The sequence below is a fragment of the Herpailurus yagouaroundi genome, unplaced genomic scaffold (genome assembly GCF_014898765.1).
Source record: "Herpailurus yagouaroundi ecotype Mexico unplaced genomic scaffold, PumYag 188, whole genome shotgun sequence".
Lineage (NCBI taxonomy): Eukaryota > Metazoa > Chordata > Mammalia > Carnivora > Felidae > Herpailurus > Herpailurus yagouaroundi.
This window is the reverse complement of record NW_024412419.1, coordinates 23,678,595-23,704,169: the sequence shown is the minus strand read 5'-3', so window position 1 is coordinate 23,704,169 and position 25,575 is coordinate 23,678,595. Positions and strand designations below refer to the sequence as shown.

The 25,575-nt window shown below is 52.0% G+C and overlaps 1 protein-coding gene across 4 annotated transcripts in view; it reads right to left on the bottom strand.

Moving 5' to 3' along the window:
- TOGARAM2 (TOG array regulator of axonemal microtubules 2) overlaps positions 1 to 25,575 on the bottom strand; it is a 68,608-nt gene that overhangs the window by 2,570 nt on the left and 40,463 nt on the right. For 2 of the 4 annotated variants that reach the window (XM_040496405.1, XM_040496406.1), the window contains exons 12-22: positions 23,117 to 23,264; positions 22,748 to 22,909; positions 20,527 to 20,680; positions 20,307 to 20,412; positions 19,302 to 19,537; positions 16,970 to 17,128; positions 12,596 to 12,713; positions 12,126 to 12,220; positions 10,403 to 10,595; positions 9,272 to 9,488; positions 2,388 to 2,474 (exon numbers count right to left, since the gene is read on the bottom strand). In XM_040496405.1, the coding sequence (XP_040352339.1) occupies positions 2,388 to 2,474; positions 9,272 to 9,488; positions 10,403 to 10,595; positions 12,126 to 12,220; positions 12,596 to 12,713; positions 16,970 to 17,128; positions 19,302 to 19,537; positions 20,307 to 20,412; positions 20,527 to 20,680; positions 22,748 to 22,909; positions 23,117 to 23,264 (1,675 nt within the window). Of the gene's footprint in view, positions 1 to 2,387; positions 2,475 to 9,271; positions 9,489 to 10,402; positions 10,596 to 12,125; positions 12,221 to 12,595; positions 12,714 to 16,969; positions 17,129 to 19,301; positions 19,538 to 20,306; positions 20,413 to 20,526; positions 20,681 to 22,747; positions 22,930 to 23,116; positions 23,265 to 25,575 lie in introns of all 4 variants that reach the window. The other 2 variants (XR_005797237.1, XM_040496407.1) reach the window with 2 other exon arrangements.

Here is a 25,575-nt window from a genome sequence, read left to right as displayed (position 1 = left end):
ACTTGGCCGCAGCCCCCGGCAGGCTGCACTCACACCTGACCTCTCTCCCTCCCAGCAGCGAGGCCTTCACAGCTGGGCCCAGGAAGCTCACTTCTGCAGTCAGGCCCACATTCCCCGGGCACAGAAGGTGGAGGTCACCTGGCTGATGGTGGTGGGCCTCTCAAGCGGGCAGAGGCAGCGATGGCCCTTCTGGGAGTCATCACGGGGAAGAAAACCCCACTAAATTTTGAGCTTAAAAGGCAGCTGAAGTAATTAGCAAAAGATTTACTCCTGTTAAGCTGTGCTATTATTAGTCCACACCTTGTGCCAATTGAAATTTTCTTCTCTGTTCCTGTCTGGGCCTGACTTAACGGGAGAGCTACGTAGAAACGCTTGCTTTTGAGGTCTCTTGGAGACAGATGGAAAATATTTACAGTCAGATGGAGGATCTAAAGTGAGGTAGCCATCCACCTCCGGGGCCAATATAACACTCATACAAGGACAGGTAAGGGTTTCACCCAGAGAATGTTGATGTTGAGCAACAGAAAAGGGTTCCTTGTCTGGCACCCAGGTGGTCTCAGTTAGGGGGCTCCTGGGCACCAGCAACATGACACCGTGGCTGCATTTAGCCCCCCACCCTATTTTGCTTGGAGAAGGCCTATCACCTGGGTGGAAGCCAAGGGTCCACTCCAGGGACACTAAAAGGGCTGAACCAGGGCACAGAGGCAAGGCCAAGAGCAGGACAGGGCTGTGGAGGAGTTGAATGACGTCCTCAGCCAGGCAATGTGTGCTGAGCACCCCCAGTGCGGACTGAGGCTGTCACGGGGTGGGGGGGGGGGGGAGACATGCTCCTGAGAGGCTCACGAAACTCAAGCAGGGGGGTAGGGAGGAAGGGGACACAGAAGTTGATGCCAGCACCACCCAGGTGGAGGAAGAAGGGTGGAGAAGGGCTCTCTCTGCAGGACGGGAGCTGCATGTGGGCAGGACAGGGCAGAGGATGGGAGATCAGCCCCAGCAAGGCTGGTGGCATGCTGGTGCCACTCAGGGAGGGCACTCAGGGAGAGACAGCACAGCACAGCACAGAGGCTCTGTGGCCAGGCTCCTGGGGACAAAGCCCAGATTGCTCGCCAAGGGACCTTGGGCACTTAACCTTTCCGAGCTCCACTTTCCTTACTTCTACAGAAGGGATAATCATGGCACCCACAGCCTCTTTACGAGGTTGTTAGGAGGATTCGATGATCCAGTGCATGTAACTGGGGGAGGGGGAGGCGAGAGCCTGGAAGGCCACTCCAGGGAGCCTCGACACTGTCCTGAAGACAACCCACACAACGACTCAAGCACGGGGGTAGCACAGCCTGTCTGCATTGTAGAGGTTGGGCGCTCAGAGGTCTGGAGAACAGAGCCCTCCCGCCTCCTTCCCAAGAAGGTAGGGGAGGCTTTTGGTAAGCACGGAAGATTATAAAACCAAGTTAAACCCAAGAGCAGAATTGGCACGTGGCAAACAGGTCGGTACAACCACAAAGGCCTAGGTCCTCCCCGTGCTGCCTCCTCCCGCGTCACTGGAGGTTTCAGACCTGGAACGGAATCACTGGAGACGGCAGACTCAAAGAAGACACCGCCTGGGAGCAAAGCTCTCCTCGGCCAAAGCTTGAACACAGCAGAGCAGACGCCCGCCAAGGCCCCAAATCCCATGTAGTGCAGCCCCCAGGCACCTGGCGCAGGCATCAAGGAGGGTTGAAATCTAGCCTGTGCTCTGCTTTCCAGCCTGTGCGTGCCCAAAAAGAGACAACGCTAATTCTCACAACAGTGTTGCCGCTGACCAAGCCATGTAGCTGGGAGGCAAGATCTACCCAGAAGAGGTGGTTTTTTTGTTTTTTGTTTTTTTCTGATTCACACAAAGGTACCCTATGGCTTAGTGGACGTCCTGTTTGCAAAGAAGAAATGCATAATATTTTCTTTTCTTTTTTAATTTTTTAACGTTTATTTTTGAGAGAGACACAGTGAGAGTGGGGGAGGGGCAGAGGGAGAGGGAGACAGAATCTGAAGCAGGCTCCAGGCTCCGAGCTGTCAGCACAGACCCCGATGCAGGGCTTGAACCCACAAGCTGTGAGATCATGACCTGAGCCGAAGTCAGATGCTTAACCAACCGAGCCACCCAGGTGCCCCCATAATAGTTTCTTAAAAGCTATTTTGTTTATGTACAAACCTGCCCCATTGTGGTCAAAAATGAAGATTACCTTTGGATAAGGTGGGAATTATTTATAAAAAGCAGATTATCAAGTTTTTTTAAAGATCTGCGAGGATTATTGATTATTTGGGGGTCTAAGATAGTGGGTGGTTCTACATGCCAGGAGAGAAGAACAGAGATGGACTGGAAGGCTAGGGTGAGGAGCTTTGGGGACGCTCACCGGACAGACGTTCTGTGACATCAAGCACTGCACGGCCACTCAGGAAGCGCACCTGCCCAGCAAACGCTTGTAGGAGGCAAAGCTTGTCTGAAAGAGAAGGAGAGGGTCAGTGGCCGTGAAGCTGTGGCTGGTTCAGTGCTGTTCAGTTCCAGGTCCCTGCAACACCTACCTAGGGAAAGAGGCCCGTTGGGGAGCTGAGTTAAATGTCCAAGTCGCAATGGAGTGTCTGGGGAAGAGTGAACGACCTGGCATAGTTAGTTACACTGGCTCCCAAAGAGGCTTCATGGACTCCCACAGATACGGTTCCTATTATCTGTGCTTCCTTAAAATTGAGTTTGGGGGCAAAAGAGGGTTGCCCCAGTCCCGGGCAAACCAGGATGTTGGTCACCCCATCAGCAGCAGAAGCATCTGGCTTACTCTGGTTGGGTCAGAGGAGGGAATGTGCGAGGACCAGCAGGGGGCAGGGCATGTATTAGCTCTCAATAGTTTATCTATAACGTCCCTGTGTGAGACCCAGGCCCAGATGGCATCCTTGTACAGACAGCAGAGTTTATCCTCCACATGCCCCAACCCACTTTTCAGGAGGTTTAGGGGAAAGAGGGATTTTTTAACCTTTTTTTTCTTTTTTTTAAATCATCCCAGCACCCCACACCCAGCCCCTGGAACCAGCTCTCGCTGCTACCCAGCCACACTCATGGTGGGGACTGAGGACTGGGTACTTCCCCGTCTGGCTGTTGAAAGAGTGTTTATTAGAATGAACCACTGATGGTGAAAGCACAGGCAGCTGCAGGGGGGCTGCTTTGGGATAAAGAAGCCCTCTGGCATTCTTTGAACGTATTTCTAAAGATCCCACAGGTGCTGAATGTAGACACTGCTCATTCTTCCCCATTCTGGCTGACGTCTCCTGGTTTCTCACACTATTAAAACTTGAAGTCCTGCACTCCTCACAAAGACGCACAGGGTGAGGAAAGTAGCCCTTCACCTGAGAAAGGCGTGCTAACATCGCTCCCATATACCCAGCTCCCAACAGTGTGCAACCACGGCAGTCCCAGGATAACCCCATGGGAGGGAGTGCAAACAACAAAACATGCTCTTCGGGGGTGTGGCTGCAGGGCCCGCCTACACCTGTCACAGAGGTCTGTGTGGGTGTCACCACAGGTGCCCCCAGAAAGTAGGTCCCGGGATCCTAGGGGCTGACCCACTCAAGGTGCCAGATTTCTCTTAGCAGGAGACAGAGATTAGAGACCCACCGCAGGAAGTCTTTCCAGACAAGCTCCACCTTCCCTGAGTTCCTTAAATACCTCGGCATCCCCCTGGATGTGCACAGCTTCGCTTTTCCCGTCAGGCGACAATTCTAGCTAAGAGCTCATTCCCATTTCCTAGCTCCCCTCCTGAGAGCTGGAAGGGGTACAGAGGAGGAGATGTACACATGAACATCACGCATATCCCTGCTGCTCGCAAAAGCTCCATCCATAAGGCAAGTCTTTAAATCATTTGTTCTGGGAAATAAAAGAGATGCCAACCTCTACAACATTGCAGTTAGCGAGAAGCAGTCTCAGGGCCACTTGGTCAATCTGTAGTCGTGTAAGCATAGGTTTTTATATCAATGTCGTCTACATTGTTTTTTCCAGGTGCTTCTCTTTGTCCCACCCCCACCTTTAACCATGAGCTCACCTCCAAGGACAAGGACTTCTGCCTCCTTGCTCTCCCCCAACAAAACTCAGTTCAGGACATTTTCTGGACACAGCCAGACCTCCCCGCTCCTGGTGGCTGACATGGCCTCCCAGAGCCAGAGACAGGTAAAGAACTCAGGGGATACTAGAAAATGCACATCCGACAGACATCTGTGACAGATAATGCTCCCATGTGCCTGGCACACAACAGGTGCTCAATAAATGCTCTAGGACCACAGAAAGTGTTCAAGCAGAGACATTAAGCATGTCCGAACTGGTTTATAAACCCCAGAGCACCACACCCCGAGCAGATGGCCTCTCTTCCTCTGTTTGCTTTTGTAGTGATGGCTCACCACCCAGGTCACACCCAGGTTTATTGAGAGGCAGGAAAATATAGGGTGAAGGGTGTGAGCTCTGGGTTCAGGTCGCCTGGACTGAATCCTGGCTCTTCCACGTTTCTCTATATTAACACTGGACAAAATCTCCTACACTTCAGTTTATTCATCTATAAAAGGAGGATAACATCTTCCTCTTAGAGCCACTGTCGTGTTATGATACTTAGGATATTGCCCTGGGCATATAATTACTACGTAAGTATCAGCTATTACTGCTAGTGTTACTCTTATTACCTGAGAATGTTCCAAAAGCCCAGCAATCTGAATGGTGGAGAGACCATTAAGAGGCTGGAATCTAACTTCCAAACCCTTAAAAAAAATCCGTGTTCCATTAGCCGGAGCTCTTCACAGGCTCCTGTTCTGCACCACAAGGGAGCCACAGCTGCCACAGCTGGCCTTGGCACTGCCTGGACGAAGAGCAAACAGAGCCATGCAGCGTAGGGAAAACAGCTACAGGCTGGCAGGCCACATCCCCGTCCTCCCTGGGCCTCGCCTTCCCTCCCTGCAAGGGGGCGGAGGTCTCCGGGGCCTTGCACCTGTCCCATGCAGCTAAGCCCTAAGCGTACCAAGCCACATCCTCCTCAGGCTACTGGGGAGCCAGAGAACTTTTTTTAAAGCACAAAAAGTATGGTAGCATAGACAGTGACAGCAAAGAAACTGGAGTCAAACTGGACTCCCAACAATAAGCACAGGACTCCATGAATCATGACATGCCACACAGCCACCCAAGCTAGGTGCGTTCATTGCAGCAAAAGTGGGAATGATCCATTTAAACAGAAAAACACAAGATGTGGTCCAGCATGTGACAGACCTGTTAAAAGTGACTCCAGTGTGTAATCATATGCAAATGCTCACGCTCTGATTCTTTTTTTTTTTTTTTAAGCTGTAAATGTAAATTTAAATGTGTAATATGATCGTGACTCTGCACAAGAGTCATGCACGTGACTCTGCACAGGAAAAAAATCTAAAATGAAAAAAGCCAAATGTTAATAATGGTCTCTTCCAGGGGTGCCTAGGATGGTTCAGTCAATTAAGCATCCGACTCTTGATTTCAGCTCAGGTTAGGATGTCACAAACCATGAGCTTGAGCCCTGCGTCAGTCCCCATGTCAGGCCCTGTGCTGATAGTGTGGAGCCTGCTTGGGATTCTCTCTCCCTCTCTCTCTGCCCTCCGCCCCCAAAATAAAATTTAAACTTTTTTTTTTTAAATAACTGTCTCTTCTGAGAAATTGAGACTAAAGGTGAAGGGTTTTTTCCTTTCAAATGCTTTATATTTTCCATTTTCTCAATAATTAATAAGTATGACTTTTATGTGATGGAAAGTAAACTTCTTATTTTTAAGTAGGAACACTGCATGATAGCATGGAATACTGGATAGTTAAAGAAGCAAAGTCTAAATCGTGTTTACCTTACAATCTCTAACAAGGGAAATCTGTACACAGGCAGACAGGAAATAGAACAGATTTTTAAGCAGTTGGTATATTAGAGGGGCACCATGGATGAGTTTCTAAATTCCTTTAACAATACCATGTTGGTCATATGATTATATAAGGTAAAGAATTCGGAGTCAGAGCAAAATCAAAAAAGTAGATCTGAAGCTGCCCATTCCCAGCTTATCTGCACTCTCCAGCACTGGCCTGGGGCCACGCTAATCAACAGAACTCCTTTTGATGCTCAGTCTGACTGGGAGGGGGGTGGCTGTCAGCAGCCTGATGTTTTAATTAGTGAAGTTTCTTCTGTAGCTAGCCCAGTCACAGGGCCCAAAGACAGAACCAGCCAGCCAGCTCAGGAACTGCCCTGATCCCCAGAATAACTCCCCTGAAATCAGAAGGTCCTGGCGGAGAGTAGAAAGGATGCCACCCCAAGCTCCTTCCAGCAGTAACAAAGGGCAGAGGTCAGAGAGCAAGGTGCCCACATGTCTCCTTCCTCACCCCCCCCCCCATAAAAGGGGACATGGGCAGAAATCCCCACCTGCTCTGTGGACCACCGCACCACCTGCCCCATACACCCACGGGAAAACCAAGGAACCGGAAGAGATGTGGTGACTGTTGAGTCAACTTATCACTGAATTCCAGAATCAAGAGGGACCTTAAAAGGTTGCCTAAGAAGGCCAACCTCCCAGTTTGGCTGTGTCATCTGGACTTTGCGCCAGAAGGCAGACTACCCGACTGTGTTCTTGTTCTCCTGGCCCCCTGTTGATCGGGGAAACAAACCACAACCTGCTGAGTCATTTCTTTGTGATTCTACACATTTAAGTACTCCACAGCATTTGGCTGTTCCTCTCCAGCCTGGAGCCAAGAATCCCTTGTGGGGAGTGACACCAGTCTTGGGAAAAAAGCTCCCTCTGCTCAAAGGGCTCCAAGCTACTTCCAGAAGGGACCCTGAGATGCTAAGAGTCTATCGGAGCCACCAGGCTCCACCTGGGTGACATGGGAAGAGAAGATTTACACCCCTTCTCTTCTGCCACTCCTGCCCCAGTCTCTATGTCTACCACCCAATCCCCTGGGACAGTGGGAAGTTTAATTATTTGCATCCATTTTTCCCTCTGCAGGCCAGACTCAGCCCATTCTAGACAGATGAGAACCATTCCCAGAGAGAGCTTGATTCTACCCTAGGTACTCCCTGGCAGGGGTGAATTCTTACTGGCAATCGAAACCCATCCACTTCTGCCCTTTCTGGATATAGAAATCAGCTAGTTAAAAACACCTCCAAAACCAAGACTCCTCATTGGGCTGTGAGTATGGCTCACAGCAAAGCCACATGGCCCCAAGAGCCGCTGCTGCACCTGCTCAAACTGACCGGGAGCCAAGACCCTGTGCTTCCCCCTTTGGGCCCCACAGAAGCTTTTTGCCAGGGATTTACTGGACTCCATCCAACTCCCTGAGGCCAACGACATTCCATTCCAGCCTAACACTGACCTAAGGATTAGAGAGGAAAATAGTGCCCTTCATGCCTGCCTCTGTTCTCCTCCCATCAGATCCTTTCACTGATGGGACGGGGCAGGGGCGGGGGGGTGGGGGGGGTATCATCAGCCATTTCCAAGGAGACCCTGTCCCAGGAGGAAAGGACAACTATAGGCATCTTTCCTGGAAGCTGCAGCCTGCCTCAGGGTGTGGTCAGATCACAAAAGCAGCCGTCTCCCAGCCCCTTTCCAGGGTGTCCCACCCAAGTGGGTAGAGGAGGGCCTCAGGTAGAGAAGGCCTGAGCCTTGTGACAATGTGAGACACCACATCCTGCAGCCCAGAGTTCCAAAGCTCCAGTGTGCTCCAGGAGGATGGCCCAAGGACAGAAAGTGGAGACAATAACACCTGGAGAGGAAAGTGTTAAAGCTCCTCTCCGCAGACAAGGGTGCTTAGCCTCTTCAAATAGCTAAAGCCTATTTTGCTTGGTGCAGGTTTTCCCAATAAATCCAGGGCCTGCAGTGATTTACCAAGAGCCGTGGTTATTGGCAACAGCAATCTCACTTACCCAGAGCAGCGCTGTGAACTAGCCGTAATTTAAAGCTGGATTTATATTGTTTGTTCTACAGCAACAAACTCAGCAAATCATAAATTCCCTTTGAGATGAAGAGAGGAAATTGACAGTATTTATGAACTGAAGAGGCAGAGAAGGGCCTGACCAGGCCTTTGATTTGTAACTGAAACTGCTTCTGGAAGCTCCAGCCAAGGACACAGCTGCTCTCCAGCCCCAGGGAGCTGGGCTCCCATAGGGTGTGGGCACCAGGAGGGGAGGGGTGCCTTTCGGTGTTTCCAGCCTCACCACGGGGATGCTCTGCGGGTTCTCAAGGCAGGACATTGCTCTGTGCTCATCGGGACATACAGCAACAAGGCCAAAAAGGTGGTTCTCCGAGCATAAGCTTGGTCACATAGAGTCAAGAGTGGTTTGAAAACCCTTGGTTCCTCTGGTCTGGACGTGACTGTACTCATGTGCTACATCACACACACATCTGCACTTCAGTCTGTGTCTTAGATACACCAAATATCACCTTCTAATCATCTACGAAAGGCATGGAGAACAGAAGCAGATGTGCCCCCAGATTCCACCCGATGTTGGAGAACCAAGATGTGTTAGTGCGAAGCACATAGGACTTAAGGAGCTCTTGCCTTCCCTGATGTCTCTCCCATTGCCCCCCCCCCTTTTCCTTTTCATCCCACCCCCCACCTCCACTCCCCCGTCACCCTCCACCCCTCATCCCAAATTCCTCCTTCCCTGAGCCCTGGCCCCGAACAGTCTTTCTCAAAGGCAATGCTTGTCCATCCCATGCTCAAAAGCCAGTGGGATCCCAGCCTGACTCCTGTATCAGACAATCAAGGTGGCCTACCTGGGTCCACTCACCCATCTACTTTGTCCTCCCCAGCAGACTTGCTCTGCTCTCTCACCGCCATCCGGCCTGGTCCTCGTACAAGCCACACCCACTGTTACCATCTCTACACTGTTTCCAGCTTCTTCCTGGTAACCCTGACCTATTTTTCCTTCCATGCCCTGTTGGCTCAATCACTTCAGTACTGTGTGACCCTGGCTGAGTCATTTCGGTCACATGTACTATGAGGAGGCAAGACTAGATCATCTCCACATCTCTTCCACTCCTACCATCGAGGACCCTCAGGTGGCTGTGACATGGAAAAGCCTGCCAACCATGTCCTGGGCTGTCCACCCCCGTCCTCTATAGCCTCCGGGGAAACATTTGGCCTGAAAGCCCCAGTGTCTGTTAGCACTCTGCTGATTCCCAGCAGGAAGGGTGAGCCCACCCCAGGGAGGGCTCAGGGAGCGAGCCCACTGCATAATGGAGCCAAGCAGGGCTGTGGCAGGAGGCTTACCCAGGTTCTCAATCATGGCGTCCAGCGCAGCCGTGGCAGCGGTATAAATCCCCGAGTTCTTGGAGTTGAGGTTGTCTGCAACAGCGATGATGATGGAGAGCAGCATAGGGTGTAAGCTTGCTTTGAGGAGGGGGATCATCTTGGCAAGGGACTCCAGGGCCCACTGGTTCACTTTCTTGTTGGAGTCCTGAAGCCTTGGGGTGAAAGCATCAAAGACCTATTGAGGAAACAGAAACCAAGAGCCCATGGGAACCCAGGCTGGGCAGGAGGCCCACAACCCAACCAACCACCCTTGGCAGGGATTCCTCCTGCCTTCCTGGTCATCCAAACTACACCAGAACATTCTCAGTGACGAGGAGCTTACTTCCTCAAAAGGGAAGGAGGGGAAGAGGGGAAGAACAACTGTATATTGAGCACTCGTTGCGTCAAAGCATCTAGAGCATCCCGTTAGGTACCCTGCACTCTCACGGAACGATCCAAACCGATGAGGCATGCGTTCCCATCCTCAGTTTACTATTAAAAACAAAACAAAAACTGAGGCAGAAAAAGGTTCACTGACTTTCCCCAGATCACACAGCGAGGCTGCTGACTTCAAGCCTGTGCCCTAAGTACTCTGCTACATGGCTTGACCATCAGCAGCCTCAGTCCTGGAAGAAGCAAACATCTGCCCCTGTTTCCAGCCTGTGAAAGGCCTGTGCTTGCTCCTAACCCACCTGTCCAGCCATCATGGCCAGTCCCCTGGCCAACACATACTCTGCCCCCAAACATCATGTGCCTGGCTAGACCAGGAGCAGCCTTCAGCCGTGGCATCCTCTACCTCTAGCTTCCCCCCCGCCCCCCCCCCCCCCCCCCCCTCCACCACCCCGCTATAAAGCTGCTAGAGGGATGAGAGATGCCAGGACATCTCTGGGTGGTCCCAAGGGGCCTGGCAAGAGGTGATGCCCTTGCCCCCTTGGCTACTTCCAGGCAGTCCCACAGTGTTACCAAGGCAACTGGATAGCAGGTACTTTTCGGGCTCCCTTTACCCTGAGGGGTCTGGCACAATGTCAAACCCTGTCCTGAGTTTTCCAAATTGAATTTGCACCCACAGGGGACAGCCAGGTGAGACAGCAGGGAAGGGGCAGCGCTCACCTGGACCAGGTTGGCGGTGATGAGCTCTGGCTCAGCCTTGCAGCGCTCCAGGAGCCGCCCCACGCCCTCCATCCGAGACTGGTATTCTCTGGCCTCCAGCAGTCGCGTCAGCTCCCGAAGCCATTCCACCACCTCCGGGCCACTGTGCATGGAGGGCCGTAGCCCTGCCAGCCGAGGGCCATTGGAACTAAGCCTACGAAGAAGGAACTTCTGACCTGGGCAAGCCCCAGAAGATGGATGCACCTCTTGTCCCATGCCCCTTCCAGACAGGTGGAACTGAGACAGGAGTGTCACCTGCAGCTTAGTCCACCCCCAGCTTTCCACCCGCTGCTTCAGGACACTGGCCCCAGAACTCTGGAAATGCCTTTTCCTCAGGGGACAACAATCGGGTTGCCTAGAGCCCCATCCTTTCATCAGGGGACAGGGCTCTCTCTTCCTGCCTTTTTTTCTCTTTTCAGAAAACATGTGAAGAATGGGGGGTGGGTATCAGAGCGAGAAGTGGGAGTCCACGAAAGAATGACTGCACATTTAATGTAGGAGTGAGGAAAGGTCTTGCCAGCTGACTGTGTCCTGAGCCCTGGTTGCCTAGGCCCTGACCTTCTCCAGTGACCAAGGAAATGTTAAGACTCCCTGTTCTATCATTGTGAGGGCACATAGCTATAGTATCCCCTGATCCAGTGCAGCCAGTATGAGAGCAGTTCCAAAGAGGACTCCTATCCCCCACCCCAGCTCAGAATCCGGCTCTCTGAGCTCATGCCCTGCACCCAAGTCCCCTCTGAAAGAGCCCAACACCATCCATTCTGTCATTCAGTCCTACACTCCACATTGTTTGCCCACTGAGTGCCAGGAGCTGTACTGGCCACCGAGAAGAGGGATGTGAAAGACACGCCCTTTGCCTTAAGGAGCTCACAGACCAATGGGAGACAGGTGGGTCAACCGGCTGACAGAGTACTGAAGAACAGAGGGCACAGAGAGAGCCTCAGGGAGATAGTGACAGTGATCTGAATCTTGTGGAGTCTTGTAGAATAAACAGGCATGTTCTAGATGCAGGTGGCTCAGCATAAGCAAAGAAAGGCTCAGTAGGAGATAGGATGGTGGGGAAGGGGGATGGGCAGGGAACATGAGCTGCTCCTGTCTGGCTGAGAGGCTGTGTGTAGGAGAGAGCAGGAAGCTAATCTTAAAGAGGTGACAGAGGCTTTCCGGGGCGCCTGCTAAGGAGTTCAGATATGATCCCTCCCTGACACCACAGAAGAAGTGTGAGTTTCAGGCACATCAGTGATCAGGAGGTTTCTGCTTGGTTTCGGCTCCTCCCAGCACCTACCCACCCTCCGCCTCTCCGCCCATTCCCTCTCATCTACCTTCCTCCCAGCTCTGCCTCTAAATTTGTCCCAGGCTGGGCACCCTGATGGCAAAAGGGTGTGCTGCTCTAAGGGCCTGGCCAGCAACATGCCCCGCCTGTACGAGCGGAACTGCACCCCACTCGGCAAGACTGCAGTGGCCAACTTCTACTGGCAAGTGCTTCTGGTCCCATGATGTGGTCTCCCTGAGATTTGGGTGGGGGAACACCTCCTATAAATTCACCCATGAGTGCTGCAGACCCAACTAGGTCTCCACCATAGCCCAGATCCACACAGACTCCCAGAGCCACCCTGGCCCAGGGCAAGCAGGACGTCTGTGTCGTCAGCCTTTGATGAAAGCTGCAGGGAGACAGGCGCAGCCATACCCATCCTCGCCGGGCAGCCCGTTCTCACACAGCACCAGACTCCTTGACACCTTGCGGCCCTTGGCAGATGGAAGTCCATCACTGTCTTCTATTCCCTTGAAAAATGCACACAGAACATGAACCAAAGGGGTGGCCCTCTGGGGAACTGCCGGCCACTCCAGGCTACACCATAAGGAAAGGAATAACCCCTTCCACCTGGCAGAGCTTCGGAGGGAACAGCTGAGCCTTCCAGAGCCCTGGTAGTCAGGGCAGGGGTCAAGATCCTCACTTAACAGGAGACAGTGTGGACGCCCAGCAACTCAAGGGACACAGGCAGAGAGGAGCACAACCAGGTCCGAGCACAGAGCAAGGAAATCACATTTATCCCACCAAGCAGGGGTTGTGAGTGAAATGGAAGCCTCTGGAGTGCACACTCCCCTGACCGGCCCAGCTCTGATCTCCACCCTGACCTGCTCATGCCCCCGACTCACCCGCTGCTTAATGGCAGCCATGACCTTCCGCAGGTCATGGGACGGGAGGCTCTGCTTCAGAAATGCATCAAACTTCGTGTTCGACATCAAGATATTCACCATCTTCCGGCCATAAAACCTGCCACAGGAGAAAGAAAGGGATGAAAAAATAGCCATAGAAATGCATCATAAATCTGCTTTACAGATTTACGTAAGTTTTCTAATTGTAGTAACAGAGTTTTTAATACTTTTTCTCATGAAGACAGGAATCGCTAATTGAGCAGTTAAAAACTAGATTCATAAAAGAATAAACATCACCCAAAGCCCCATTACCAAGAGAAAACTACTATTAAATTTTTACATATTTCCATGTAGTCTTTTGGACGCGTATACATTTTCTTTGCTATCAGAATGTATATACAACTTGCCTCTGGCTTTTTTCACTTTATCATTAATCATCTTCCCATGTCATCCTTTTTAGTGCATTCATAATATTCCTTTGGATGACTATACTGAAACGTACTTAACTTTTTCTAGTATGGGGCATCTAGAAATCTGAGGAAGGGTGCAGTGGGGCAGTATGGGAGGAAGTGGTCAGCTCTACCTGGTGAACAGTGCTGGGTGGAGGGGGCGGGGAATCAAGGAAGACTTCATAGAAGAGGTGACCCTTAGATTGGGACACAAAAGATGAGTAGGAGTTCAAGAGTGAGACGGATTAGGGGGTAAGAGGGTGGTGGAGGGGCATCATTCTAGGATCCATTATACGGTCTGACATGTCAGCAGGCTTGTGGTTGGAAAACAGCAGGCAAGACCTAGATGCAGGATGGAATACAGAGAAGGTACGACCCAATTTCTCAAAACATGAAGGAGTTGGGCTTTAACCTGCGTGCAGTGGGAAGCCGAAGAATGATCAGAATTGCACTGAAGTCGATATGTCTCTGGCAGCAGTGTGGAGGATGCGTCTCTGTGGACAACGCAGGGGGGAGGGGGAGAGGGGACCTGCTAAGAGGCCACCATAATAGTCCGGGCGAGAGATGATGAAGTCCTGAAATAAGGCGGTAGAGTGGGAGTAAGGAGGGGTGGTCAGATTCAGGACGTGCCGAGAAAGTTGAAACTTCAGGGTGTGGGAGCTGATTGGAGGTGGAGCTCAAAGCATCTTCCGTTCTCGTATTTCACTCAACCTAAGACTCCACTGATCATAAAATGCACCATTGACTTATTTTCCACTAAGGAAAAACAGAAACAGAAAACACTGGCAATTTCCACTGCCTTCTATGACACTGCCCCATGTCGGAAGGCAACCCTTCTCTGTATTATCTCAGAAACGGAGTTAACGTTACTTTTAGGTAGTGCCCTTCCCTCCTTAGGTTGGGTAAACTACTTGGTTTGTGGTGGCCTTGTAAGAAAATGTGGAATTTGGTTATTCCTTCCATGATGACCGTTTGCATTAATATCTAATTTATGTCCCATCTCTCTATTTCCATACCTTTTCTCATACACTATAACTTTTCATTTCAATGCCGAATAAGAGTGTAATATTTCCAAGACATTTTAGAGAGCAATTAAACTCAACAAGTCCCCACAGAGCATCCACGGTGACTTCTTCAAATAAATATAAAAGGCTAACAAGCAGAGAAAGCCTCATAGTTTACTTCCTACAATGCAAACTGTAATTCAAGGGTTTATGCTATGAGCAATAACGACCAAGTTTGCAAATGTGCAGATAGTAAAACCCAAATCAAAATTGCTGCCTGGCCAACAGCAACGGTGAGACGCCTCTGATTGTAAGATACTAAAATGCGGGGGAAACTGCGTGTTTTAGAATCAATAAAGTAGGAAGGCCTCCATTTTGCATCTTCAGTGACTCAGTAAATAATAGTGACTTTTAACAATAGAATATTACAAACAGAGAGGGAGGGAGGCAAACCATAAGAGATTCTTAAATACAGAGAACCAACTAAGGGTTGATGGGGGGGGGGTGGGGAAGAGGGGAAAATGGGTGGTGGGCATTGAGGAGGGCACTTGTTGGGATGAGCACTGGGTGTCGTATGTAAGTAATGAATCACGGGAGGGGCGCCTGGGTGGCTCAGTCGGTTGAGCGTCCGACTTCAGCTCAGGTCACGATCTCACAGACCGTGAGTTCGAGCCCCGCGTCGGGCTCTGGGCTGATGGCTCAGAGCCTGGAGCCTGTTTCCGATTCTGTGTCTCCCTCTCTCTCTGCCCCTCCCCCGTTCATGCTCAGTCTCTCTCTGTCCCAAAAATAAATAAACGTTGAAAAAAAATTAAAACAAAAAAACAAAAAAACAAAAAAAAAACAATAGAGGGAACACAGCCAGAGAAAGGCTTGGGGAGAAGGCAATGGGTTCATTGAGGGACATTCTGCCCCAAGGATAACAGTGGGACATCTGGTGACAGGCCCTCTGGAGGTAGATGTAAAGCACTGATGCTCAGGGAAGGGAGACCCTAGGAAGCATCAGAGTTGCTCGGGCTGGAGCCACAGAAGTGGTGACAGTGGTCAGGGAGAGTTGTAAGTGGGGGACAAGAATGAAGACACTGCTGTGGCAGGCAGGCAGAGAGGGGGCCACAGAGGGAGAGCGGAACCCAAGAGTGCAGGGCCACAGACACCGGGAGGCATAGGAGCGAAGAAGGAAAATGGAGTGTGGTCGATTCCTGCAATGGAAGAGAGGTCAGAAAGGAGAGGGACACTCGAGCTGGAGAGATATTAGATCTTGATTTCCATCTCCCCACCAACAACCAAAAACAAATCTACAAAACCTTCTGGCTCCCCACCAATAATCCTCATTTCAGTGACTGGCACTAACACTTACCCAGCTGTTCAGCTGAAAAACCCAAGCATCATCTTTGATTTCTCTTTGAAAGCCTCACCACCCACATCCTGTTGGCCCTGCCTTCAAAAGACACCCCAATCCAGCTCTCCCCACCCTCTGCTAGCCTCCAGCACCCCTGTCAGGGACTGGGGAGCAGCCCTCTGTCTGGTGCCCCTCGTCCATCCTGCTCCCTCTCTCCTAGCAATCCTCCAATGAGCCGCCAGAAAGACTATTTTTAAAAATCAAAAGGGCAGTGAGCCTATAAAGAAACATAAACCCTAGTAATCGGGGTGGGGGAGGAGACTCTGACACAATAATGAGCTGTTATTTTTACCCATCAGATCAATGAAAATTAGAAATCCAGATAATGCAAGGTCGCGAGGACGTGGGCACTGGCACCATGGGTGGGGGGCGGAGGGGCACAGCGTGCTCCCGGGCGCCCTGTAGTGCTCGGGCTGCGCCAGGGGACACATGCCCCTGACCACAGTCCTGCCCCCAGGGCACATTCCCAGCAGCTCTCTGCTCCATCAGCGAGCCATGTGCGCATGTGATGCGGGGCACTGTCGCAGTGGGGAGGGCCCACCCGTGGACTGCTGGTGTGAAGGCACCGGCTGGTGCACACCACAGCACACGGCTGGAGCAGTCCCCGAGCTGGTGTGGTCTCCAGATCTGGTGACCAGACCCAGGAACCAAGGAGTGTGATTAACTGGACCCTAACCCTAGCTCTCCAAGACAGTGAATCAGGTTCTGTCACTCTCCTGTTTAACACCATCGAATTATCTCCTCACACTCCTACTAAAAATCCTCCTGTGGCTTCCGGTCACACACCAGCCCAAATCCCAGCTCCTGGCCGTGGCACGTGGGGTGCTGCCAGGCCTGGCCCTGTCCTGTCCGCCTCATCTCCCGCCCACTGCCCCCTCCCCCACCAGGCACCCTGCAGCCCAGCCTTCTTCTTCCTCTAACACGGGGCCTCTGTACCATTTCCTTTGCCTGGGACACTCGCACCCCAGACCCCCAAAGAGCTAGCTCCTGTTGGCCCAACCATTCTCAACTCAAATGTCACCCTTCAGAAAGATCTCCCCAGATTTGTAATCAAAGTAGCTGCCACCCCATTCTCCGTTACATCGTGGCGTTTTTCCTCTGTATCCTTTATCCATATCTAGAAGAATCATAATTTCTTTATTTTCTGCCTACCCAGACTAGGGGTGAGATCCAGGACAGCAGAGGCCTAATTTTTCTTATTCATTGCCCTATTCCTAATAATGAAAAATGATCTGTTCACTATCCTTGGAAGGAATGAACAGTGGTCTTTGAGAGTGGGACTGGGGTGGGTCAGGATGGAGAGGGAGGGCAGCAGGAGAGAGGGAACACCGGAGGCAGGCCTACAGGCCTGGCTATGCCTGTGCACAGAGACAGACAGCAGCCCTGAGGAAAGCAAACAGCTTCAGTCTATCCGACCCCAGGGAAGCTGAGCTATGGGGAGCCAGGGCCTTCAGGGCTGGCTGGTTGTCTTATCTGCCCTGGGCTGGCCAGGTAAGCAGCCCCCAGGCCCCCGGCCCTGCATCACCTGGTGTCCTGGTTGGAGTCCTGGGCCAGCCTCACCAAGTTGCGCACCAGCGTATCTGTGCTGTCCCTGGTGCCTGAGAGAAGCTTCTCGGCGCCTATCTGCTCCAGGACGGCTGAGAGGTGCTCGGCAGTGCATTTCCGGACTAAGGGGTTTCGGTGGCTGAAAGGAAATAAAATCACAGTCAAGGGCTCACACAGAAATGGGATGTGGGGTCCCTAGAGTGCCACACATGGACCTACACCTGTGCGCCCATGCTTCATGCTGTGATGGGCTCTGAAATCTGTCTCCTACGGGCTATAGGGAATCTTCAAGGAAAGAGCAGCCACGTCCTGACAATAGAACCCAGGATGACAATGGCAACAACAGAAGGAAGAAGGAGCACCTGAAGCCACCTGATGCTGTTCCACGGTCCCTGCCAAAGGTGCTGGAGGCTGGCAGAGGGGAGGGGAGAGCTGGACTGGTGTGTCTTTTGAAGGCTCACCACCCCTATGCCTTCCTGAGCCCATGTTTGCCTTCCCCATCTTTTCTTCACCTAGAAAGATCCTACCCAATCAACGTCTCCATCTCTGCCCTCTCCAGCCCCCTAGGCAGACTATCCCCTTGTCCCCTGGGAAGTACAGGTACACCCCTGTGGCTCTCCCACCAGGCTAGGAGCTCCCAGGGAGCTGGCCCCAAGCTTCCTCTCAGTGGAATCCTGTGCCCTGCTGGTGCCCGGCACATGCCCACACGTGGTGGGAGCTTACTGCACGTTTGTTGAAATGAATTGAGACATGAGGGTGGAACAGGGGATCAATGGGTGACTTGGTAACCACAACAGGAGGAACCTGAAATCTTACAAGAGAAGCCCATCAGGGTGCCACTTGTTTCTTTCCCACCTTTTCCAACGGGGCCTGTGTGTCCACAGTTCACTAGGCAGCACTGACCCCTATTTCCCCCAGGGTCCCATCCCAGTGTAACACAAAGGGGTCTTTTGGGTTCTCCCTACTCATTATGGTCCAAGGACCAGCTCCATTAGCATCTGAATCAGAATCTGCATTTTAGCGAGATCCCTGGGAATTCAAGTGTGCAGCCCCGAGGACACCTGACCCTGGTTCCTGCGACAATGATAGGGTGGTTCAATTTGTAGTTAGTGCATGCACTGAGCCAGGCACCCTGCTGAACACCTTCCATCTATTATCGGTTCAACTCCATAAGCCACTGTTACCATCATTTTGCCTGTGAGGAAGCTGTGGCTAAGGGAAGAATCCAGAAAAAAGTACAATTAATTTCTCCCAAGTTAATAACAGCCCCAGTGGGCACTCAATAAATGTTCTAGTAAAGGCAGGCAGTGTTCTAAGTGCTCCTTCATGAATCAATTCATCCACTCCTCACTGTTTTATGAGGAATATACCATTATTTTTTTTTTTTAATTTTTTTGGGACAGAGAGAGACAGAGCATGAACGGGGGAGGGGCAGAGAGAGAGGGAGACACAGAATCGGAAACAGGCTCCAGGCTCCGAGCCATCAGCCCAGAGCCTGACGCGGGGCTCGAACTCCCGGACCGCGAGATCGTGACCTGGCTGAAGTCGGACGCTTAACCGACTGCGCCACCCAGGCGCCCCAGGAATATACCATTATTATCCCCATTTTACAGATGAGGAAACCAAGGCACAGAGAAGTTAAGTAACAATCTGGGATGTGAACGCAGGCGACACGGCTCTGGAGCCCCTTACCCTCTGTACTGGGCTATGGTGCCATTACCAAAGGCAATGGCTGCTACAACACAGCCTGGGGTCTATCTGAGAAGTCTCCTACAGGAGCGTCGTGACCGGCTCTGGGGTTGAGAGAAAGGCTTTGGGAAATGGTTTTGGTTTTGCTTTAGTTTTGGTTCCACAAGTGAAAGCAAATCTGGCTGCAGAAAGCCTCCGATGGTAGAAAGCACCTTCCTCCGCCCAGGAAAATGCCAAGAGGTGTGAGCCGAAGTAACATTTTGTGCCTTGCTCTCCTCACAGCCCAGATTTCATCAGAAAGAATGCCCCTCTCCTGGGAGAGGTACAGGCTGCAGGCTGCCTCTCAGCCCTGTCTCCAGGATATTACCACGGACACTATGATCTCCCCAGAACACAGCAGCTCTCCCCTTCCAGCTGAGGCCCAGGGCTGCCCTGAGCTCACCTCATTATCCCCAGCCTGGCCCGGGAAGGGCGGGAGAGAAGCCCCCCAGGAAGCAGGGTCTTCCTCCCCCAGCTAAATGTGTGAGGCACCTGTCCCATCTGCCTGCTCCCCTCCCATCCCCAGGCCTCTCCCCTCGCCTTTCCTTCCCAACCCACCCCTCCCACAACGAGCCAGCACGTACTAGATGCCCGCTGAGGTGAGGGCCCCCAGGGAGCGGGCAGGGGTCACATGCTCCACCATGGCCCCCAGGGACCGGTTGGCCGCTCTCTGGATGAACTCGCTGGTATTCCCCATCTTCTGGAGCAGGCAGCGGGTGATCTCCTCGGCCTCCTGGTCCATGTTCTTCTTCAAGGCCCGGAAGAGGTCTCCCAGGGTGTTGATGGCCAGGCGTGACACTTTGGAGCGGAGGTTGGTGACCTAGGAGAAAGATGGGAGAGGGACCCTCCAGGACCGCTGGACTCTGCCAAGGGCTCCAGAACATACGAAGAATAGGGCACGGCACCACCCTCTCCCACCACCTCCACCCTCATTGCAGGCCTAGGCCTTGCCAGGCTGGAAACGAAAACCTTGCAGCAGCTCTGGACAAAACAGCCCTATTTTCTTAAAAAAAACACTGTTATTGTTATCACCATAATTATTAATTCCACCTGTAATTTGAAATTTGAACATCTGAAATTTGGGCAACACTTAGTCAGCAAAGTACCTTTACAAATAATGTTCAATTTGGTCTTCACAAGCTGCCCCGCCCTCACCACTGGAATAGTCTATTCCCAAAAAGGAGCCCCACTGTTCCTCCAGGCCCAGCCTAGGCCCAGGACCAGTACCAGGGGGAGAAAGTCCTTGGGAAATGTTAACTTCCCTGAAGATGGAGATTTAGCCCAGAACACTCCAACCCTGCTCAGGCATCTGAGTACAGAGAACAACACAGGGCTGTGGCAAATGGGCATACAGGATTCCGATTATTACAATACCCAGCGATGAGAACAAAGGAAACCCCAGGCCCCAGTTTTCCATTCTGAGAAATGGGCGGGTACCTCCCACCTCCATGGCTGAGGGCTAAGAAATAAGCAGGGAGGGAGCCACGGCCCCTCCGTGGCTACCATGTGACCCTCATTGAACAGGGGCACCAGGGAAGGGGGAGTGGCTGCAGGGTGGGGACAGTGCCCAGCTGTCTAGGTGGCCTCACCTCCCCCGTCACAGCCAAGGACACGTCGTGCAGCCTCCCAGCAAGGACATCTGAATGACAGGCCGCCAGGCGCTGAATGCTCACCAGGCCCTTCTCCTTCATCTGCCTGAGAAGCGAGTTCCAGACCTCGTCACAGGCAGGTAGGGAGGAGCCCTGCAGACCAGGGGCGCCCCTGCCACCACCCCTCCCCTTGCAGTAGGGGGAGAAGGCGTCTCCTCACCAGTCACTGCTCTCGAGGCACTGGAGGGCACCCATCAGCCCCAGCTCAGGGTTCGAGAAAGGCCTCAGCTCCTTAGAGGCTCTGAGAGCCATCTCCTCCTCCTCTTCTTCCCATTCGGGAGACCCCAAGGCAAGCACCGCAGGGAGTGAGTTGGCTGCACTCACAGAAAAGAGAAGGAACAGGGAGCATTTCAGCAGGAGGACCCAGGCCTGGCTGCGTCCCAAGCCCCCCTCACACGAGGTGTGCTCAGAGAAGGGACTGGTGGGGGCCGAGAGGGCAGGGCCAGTGCTTCACCGCCGGGGGGCCACGGACACCACCCAGCACTCTACCTTTTGTCGGCCTTTTCCGTCCCGGCCCTGCTAACCTGATGGTTCTGAACAAGCTGGCCTGTGATATGCTGTTGATGTCATGTGACAAAGCACATCATGCCAGTGACTCACCCCCAATCCTACCCTATCTGTGGTTGGGTGAGGCTCATACATCTGTCAAGGAGGGAGCCCCTACTCACACTGGTCGTGCTCTAACCTCATCCCCACCCAGGAACCTGTGTTATCAGTCTGTCCTCCTCCCCCACCCCCCCACTCTCCATCCTCTGCGAACTTGCCCACAGGCAGGGAAGTGGTCCAAAGGAGGAAGCAGGGAGACGAGACAACGCAGCTAACTGGGGCCCGCGTGGTCAAGATGTGGCCACACTGGCAGGGACTGCCGAAAAGCAGGGATGTTGTTTAAAAATCGGGTCATGTTTTCTAGGCTCTCCTTCCTTGGGGACGGGGCCAGAATCACACAATCCTAGTGGAACAGGAGGGCAGTTTAGTCATCTATCTGGTCCAATGCCTGAATCACAGCACTGAGGCCTCAGAGGTTGGGCCCCTTCCCCCACAGTCCCCCCACGGAGCCATGACAAGAGGGTCTGCTCTGAACCCAGAGCTGTCACTGCCACACCTCACTTCCTTGCTACTTCTTTTCAGAGACTTTTCAGAGACTGGATTCTCCTCTCAGCTTTGGTGTTGGATAAGAGTCATTAGCCAAAATCTTAGTCCCTATGGGCCACCATCACCTAAAGTCAACTTAGGGGACTTTGGGTCTCTGGGTCTCAGTCCTGTTGTCTGTAAAATGAATGGAGTGGATTATCTAGATCAATATCTCCTGAGTGTCAACCATTCAATTACCACTTTCACGATTATTTGTCATATCTCTTAATTACCTATAATTTTATTCATATGGCATGTTTCTTCAAGCTGACCCACTTTTTGAATCTTAAATAAGTTTATTCTAAAGGGAGATTTATGTCACTGCTGTAATTGGTAAACAAATATTATTTTGTCATAGAATAGGATATTTGCAAGAAAAGTAAAAGGATGATATAAACTCCAGCTATCAAATTATAGCCAGTTTCTGATGCCTCCAGCTGGAAGGAAGATCTCTTTGTTTAAAAAGGAGATTCCAAGTCTGCGAGGCATGCTAAAGACCAGCACCGAATTTAGACTTTCTGCTTGACAGAATCAGAGGGATAGAAAGAGAATGGAAAAGAAGGGTGAGTCAATATTATTTCTGGCACCAAAAAGGTGTTCTATTCTACCACCATGGTCCCACCACACTCCCCACTTAAAGAAACTGTGAACCAGGCTGGTTGTTTTCCAATGTTCTTTAGTAGAAAATCTTTCAAACTTGAACTCTCAAGTGGTTATGCAATAAACAAAAAAGTGAGGCAAAATAGGTATTGCTCGGGTAGAATGGGGTCAGAGCCTCCTTTGTCCCTTGGCACCTTCCTGAGCATCCCACAGAACCTTTGGATCCTGAGATCGCAGGCTGTAACCAGCCCTATCCAACACTGACACTTCATGAGGCAAAGTGTAGGAACCCAAGGTCTTTACAGACCGCTCTCTTCCTCTTCCTGATGTTTCCAGCTACTCTCGTGGGTGCTTTCCACAGGATCTGTGGTCCTGGTGCACTGGTGAGCCCTCCAGGACAAGTCATGTGGGCTGGACACACCTGCCCTTCTCCCAGTAATTCAGCTGCAATTCCCTGGGTCTCCAGGCTGGCTCCCACACTATTCCTCTCTCTCTGGCAAGGTGATTGCACCTCAGGCCACCCTCTACTCTAACGTGGGTAATGAGGAGAAGCAGAGCAGTCCCGGTCACGTTTGTCGTGCCCCCAGAGCATCCCGAGGCAGCACAGTGAGCGGGACGTGTGCCCCCCAGCCAGTCGGTCTGGCCCCTACCTGAAGCATGGCGGGCAAAGCTGGGCTCCTGCTTGCTGACAGGGATGCTGGGTAATGAGGCCCGGTTGGCCCGCTTCCTGAGGGTGACACCCATGTTTCTGCGTGGGATGCTCAGCCCAGTGGGCACAGACAAGGTTCCACTGCCCCGGAGGGGAAGGAGGCCTGTGGAGGCAAAGAAAGTCCTAGGATGGAGCTGGTCCCGCCTGTCCTCGGCCCCAGTGTCCTCCTCTGGACACGGGCCCATCCATGGCCCCCTGTCTGGTGTGAGGTTGGGGGACATGGGGAGCTGTGGGTAGTCCCTCTCTTGCCCAGGGGTTGGCCAAGAGGTCTCCCCAGCCTGAGGGGAATCCTGCCCTAGGCACACAGTACCTTCCTTCATCAGGGATCTCCGGGAGCCCAGGCTCTGGGAAGCAAGCTCCCTCTCCCTCTCCGGCTCCTGTGCCCTCTGGAACTCCAACTCCTTCATCTGCCTCAGCCGCATCTTCTCCTGGGCAGACTTGGAGATGGTGACCTGGATCTGGCACAAGGTCAAGGCAAACTCCATTACCCTGAGGACACAACTGTGTTTTCTGTACCTTCATTTATTCAATCATTGGGAATGTGAGTGGCTTCTGTATGCCATCACTGTACCGGGAATGAACACAACCACCAAGACCTTGCTCCCTAAAGGCTGCCATGGAGTGGGGAGACAGCAAACAGAACAATCTCGAACATCAGGTGATATGTACCGGAAGGAGAATAAGGGACAGAGGGTGATAGGGCTTCCATTTTAAGTAGGAAGACCCAGAGGGACTCCGTGAGGAGGTGAAATTTCAGCAGAGACAGGAATGAGATAAGGGAACAGGGGCCATGCAGATTAATAGGGGAGAAGTGTGTTAAGCAGAGGGAATAGAGTGCAAAGGCCCCGAGGCTGGAGTGTGCTGGGTGTGGTTGGGGTGAGGGTACTGGCTGGACTACCCCAATCAAAGGATGGTAGGACACAGGGTGGAAGGTGGCAGGCGTGCACCAGTCGCCATGGTCCTTGGTGGGGAGTTGAACTTGTCCTCTGAAGGACACAGCAAACCGCTGAGGTTCTGACCACAAAAAGTGACATGATCTGACTTCCACTGGGGGGTGAGGGGGTTCCCCTAAGTGTTACTATTTTTTTTTAACTTTATATTTAGGAACAACTTAAGACTCACAAGAAGTTGCAAAATAGAACCAAGAGTTTACATGTGGTGGGGTTTGCACTGGCACAGCAAGAATGAAGATGACAAAGTGGCCTGATTCTGGACATGTCCCAAAAGTAGGGCCCACCACTTTGGCTGATACATGAGGTGTGGGGTGACAGAGAAAGAGCAGAGGCAAGGATGGGCCCAAGATTTTCAGCCATTGTAGCTGGAAGGCTGCCATTCGCTGAGAGGGGACCCTGGGAGAAGAGGAGATTTGGGGAGGGGGGTGGTAAAGATTCAACAGTTGAGTTTTGGATAAGGTAAGTTTGAAATATAATTAGATATCTAAATGGAAATGCAGAGTATCAGTGAATACACACTTAGTAATATAATTTAACTGCTACTGGAGGTCAGGGGAAAGTCTGGGCCAGACAGAGAAATTTGGGAGTCCTCAGCATATAGATGCCACTTAATGCCTGTTCTGGATCAGGTCACAGGGGGTCAATATAAATAGACCAGAGGCCAGAGGTCAGGGCTCTGGGGCCTCCAGTGTATAGAGGGCAGGAGGATGAGAAGGAGCCAGCCAAGAAGAACCAGGAAGGAATGAAATTTGATGGAGGCAGAGAATCAAGAAGGAAACCACCCCCTTGCTTCCCCTCCAAGGTGAAGACTTCAAGAAGGACAAGCCATGAAAGCCACTGGTGGGTCAGGTTAGAGGAGGACTGGACTGTGCTGCACATGGGAGGTGGAGGTCACTGGTGGCCTGCGCATGAGCAGTGTCAGTGGGGCCTAAACCCAACTGCAGTGGACTCAGGAAAGAATGGGTGCAGGCAAGGGAGTAGTCTGGTTTTCCGAAGAATACAGAAATAACAGAGAGCTAAGATGCTGATGGGAGTGGTCCCATTTCAAGGAGGATGTTGTTGACGCAAGAGCAGGGAGCAATGCTGGGGCTGGGTTGTGGATGGACAAAGCCAGAACAACAGGAGATGGGGACACTGGAAAGCGAGGTGCCCATGGGGATGAAGTTATCATGAGACCCAAGGTCTGACCATGGGTGTGAGTGGCCAAGGGTGGGTCGGTGGTGAGGTCATCTCATGGCCCTGAATCATTTTGCCTTCATTTCATTCCTGGCGCCCTGGCTGGCGTGGGAGAGCTGTGGCACCTGGACCTTACCATCATCATCATCATCACAGGATCCTAACATAGCTCATGCACACAGCAGTCCTTTTGTATTTTATATCTCTGTTTCAAAGACTGAGCACGGATCTCCCATAACAGTGACTCTTCAAGTTTTAGTAAATTCATCCAGACCAGGGAAGAGAATCATCTAGACCAAGGTCACCTTAGAAGTGCAAGGTATTTGTCAGCCTGTCAAGCACAGCCTTTGGCTGATCTGCCTCTGAGTCAGCGGCCTCTCAGTTGCTATATTGGGTGTTGGTTCGAATTACTCAACTTGGTTCACCTAAGACCCTCTGTACTCTCCACATCCTGCTTCCTTCCGAACCATGTGTGACCTCCTTCTGCCCTCCCTTCCTCCCCCATCTCACGCCTCAGATCCCCACTGTACTCTGCCTTTCACTTAGCCACCCCCCCCCACCCTTCTCTTCCTCTCTCCTGTTTCTCTCCCTTTCTTCGGTCCTGATCCCCTAACCATCTATAGGTTCCAGCCTTAAGTAC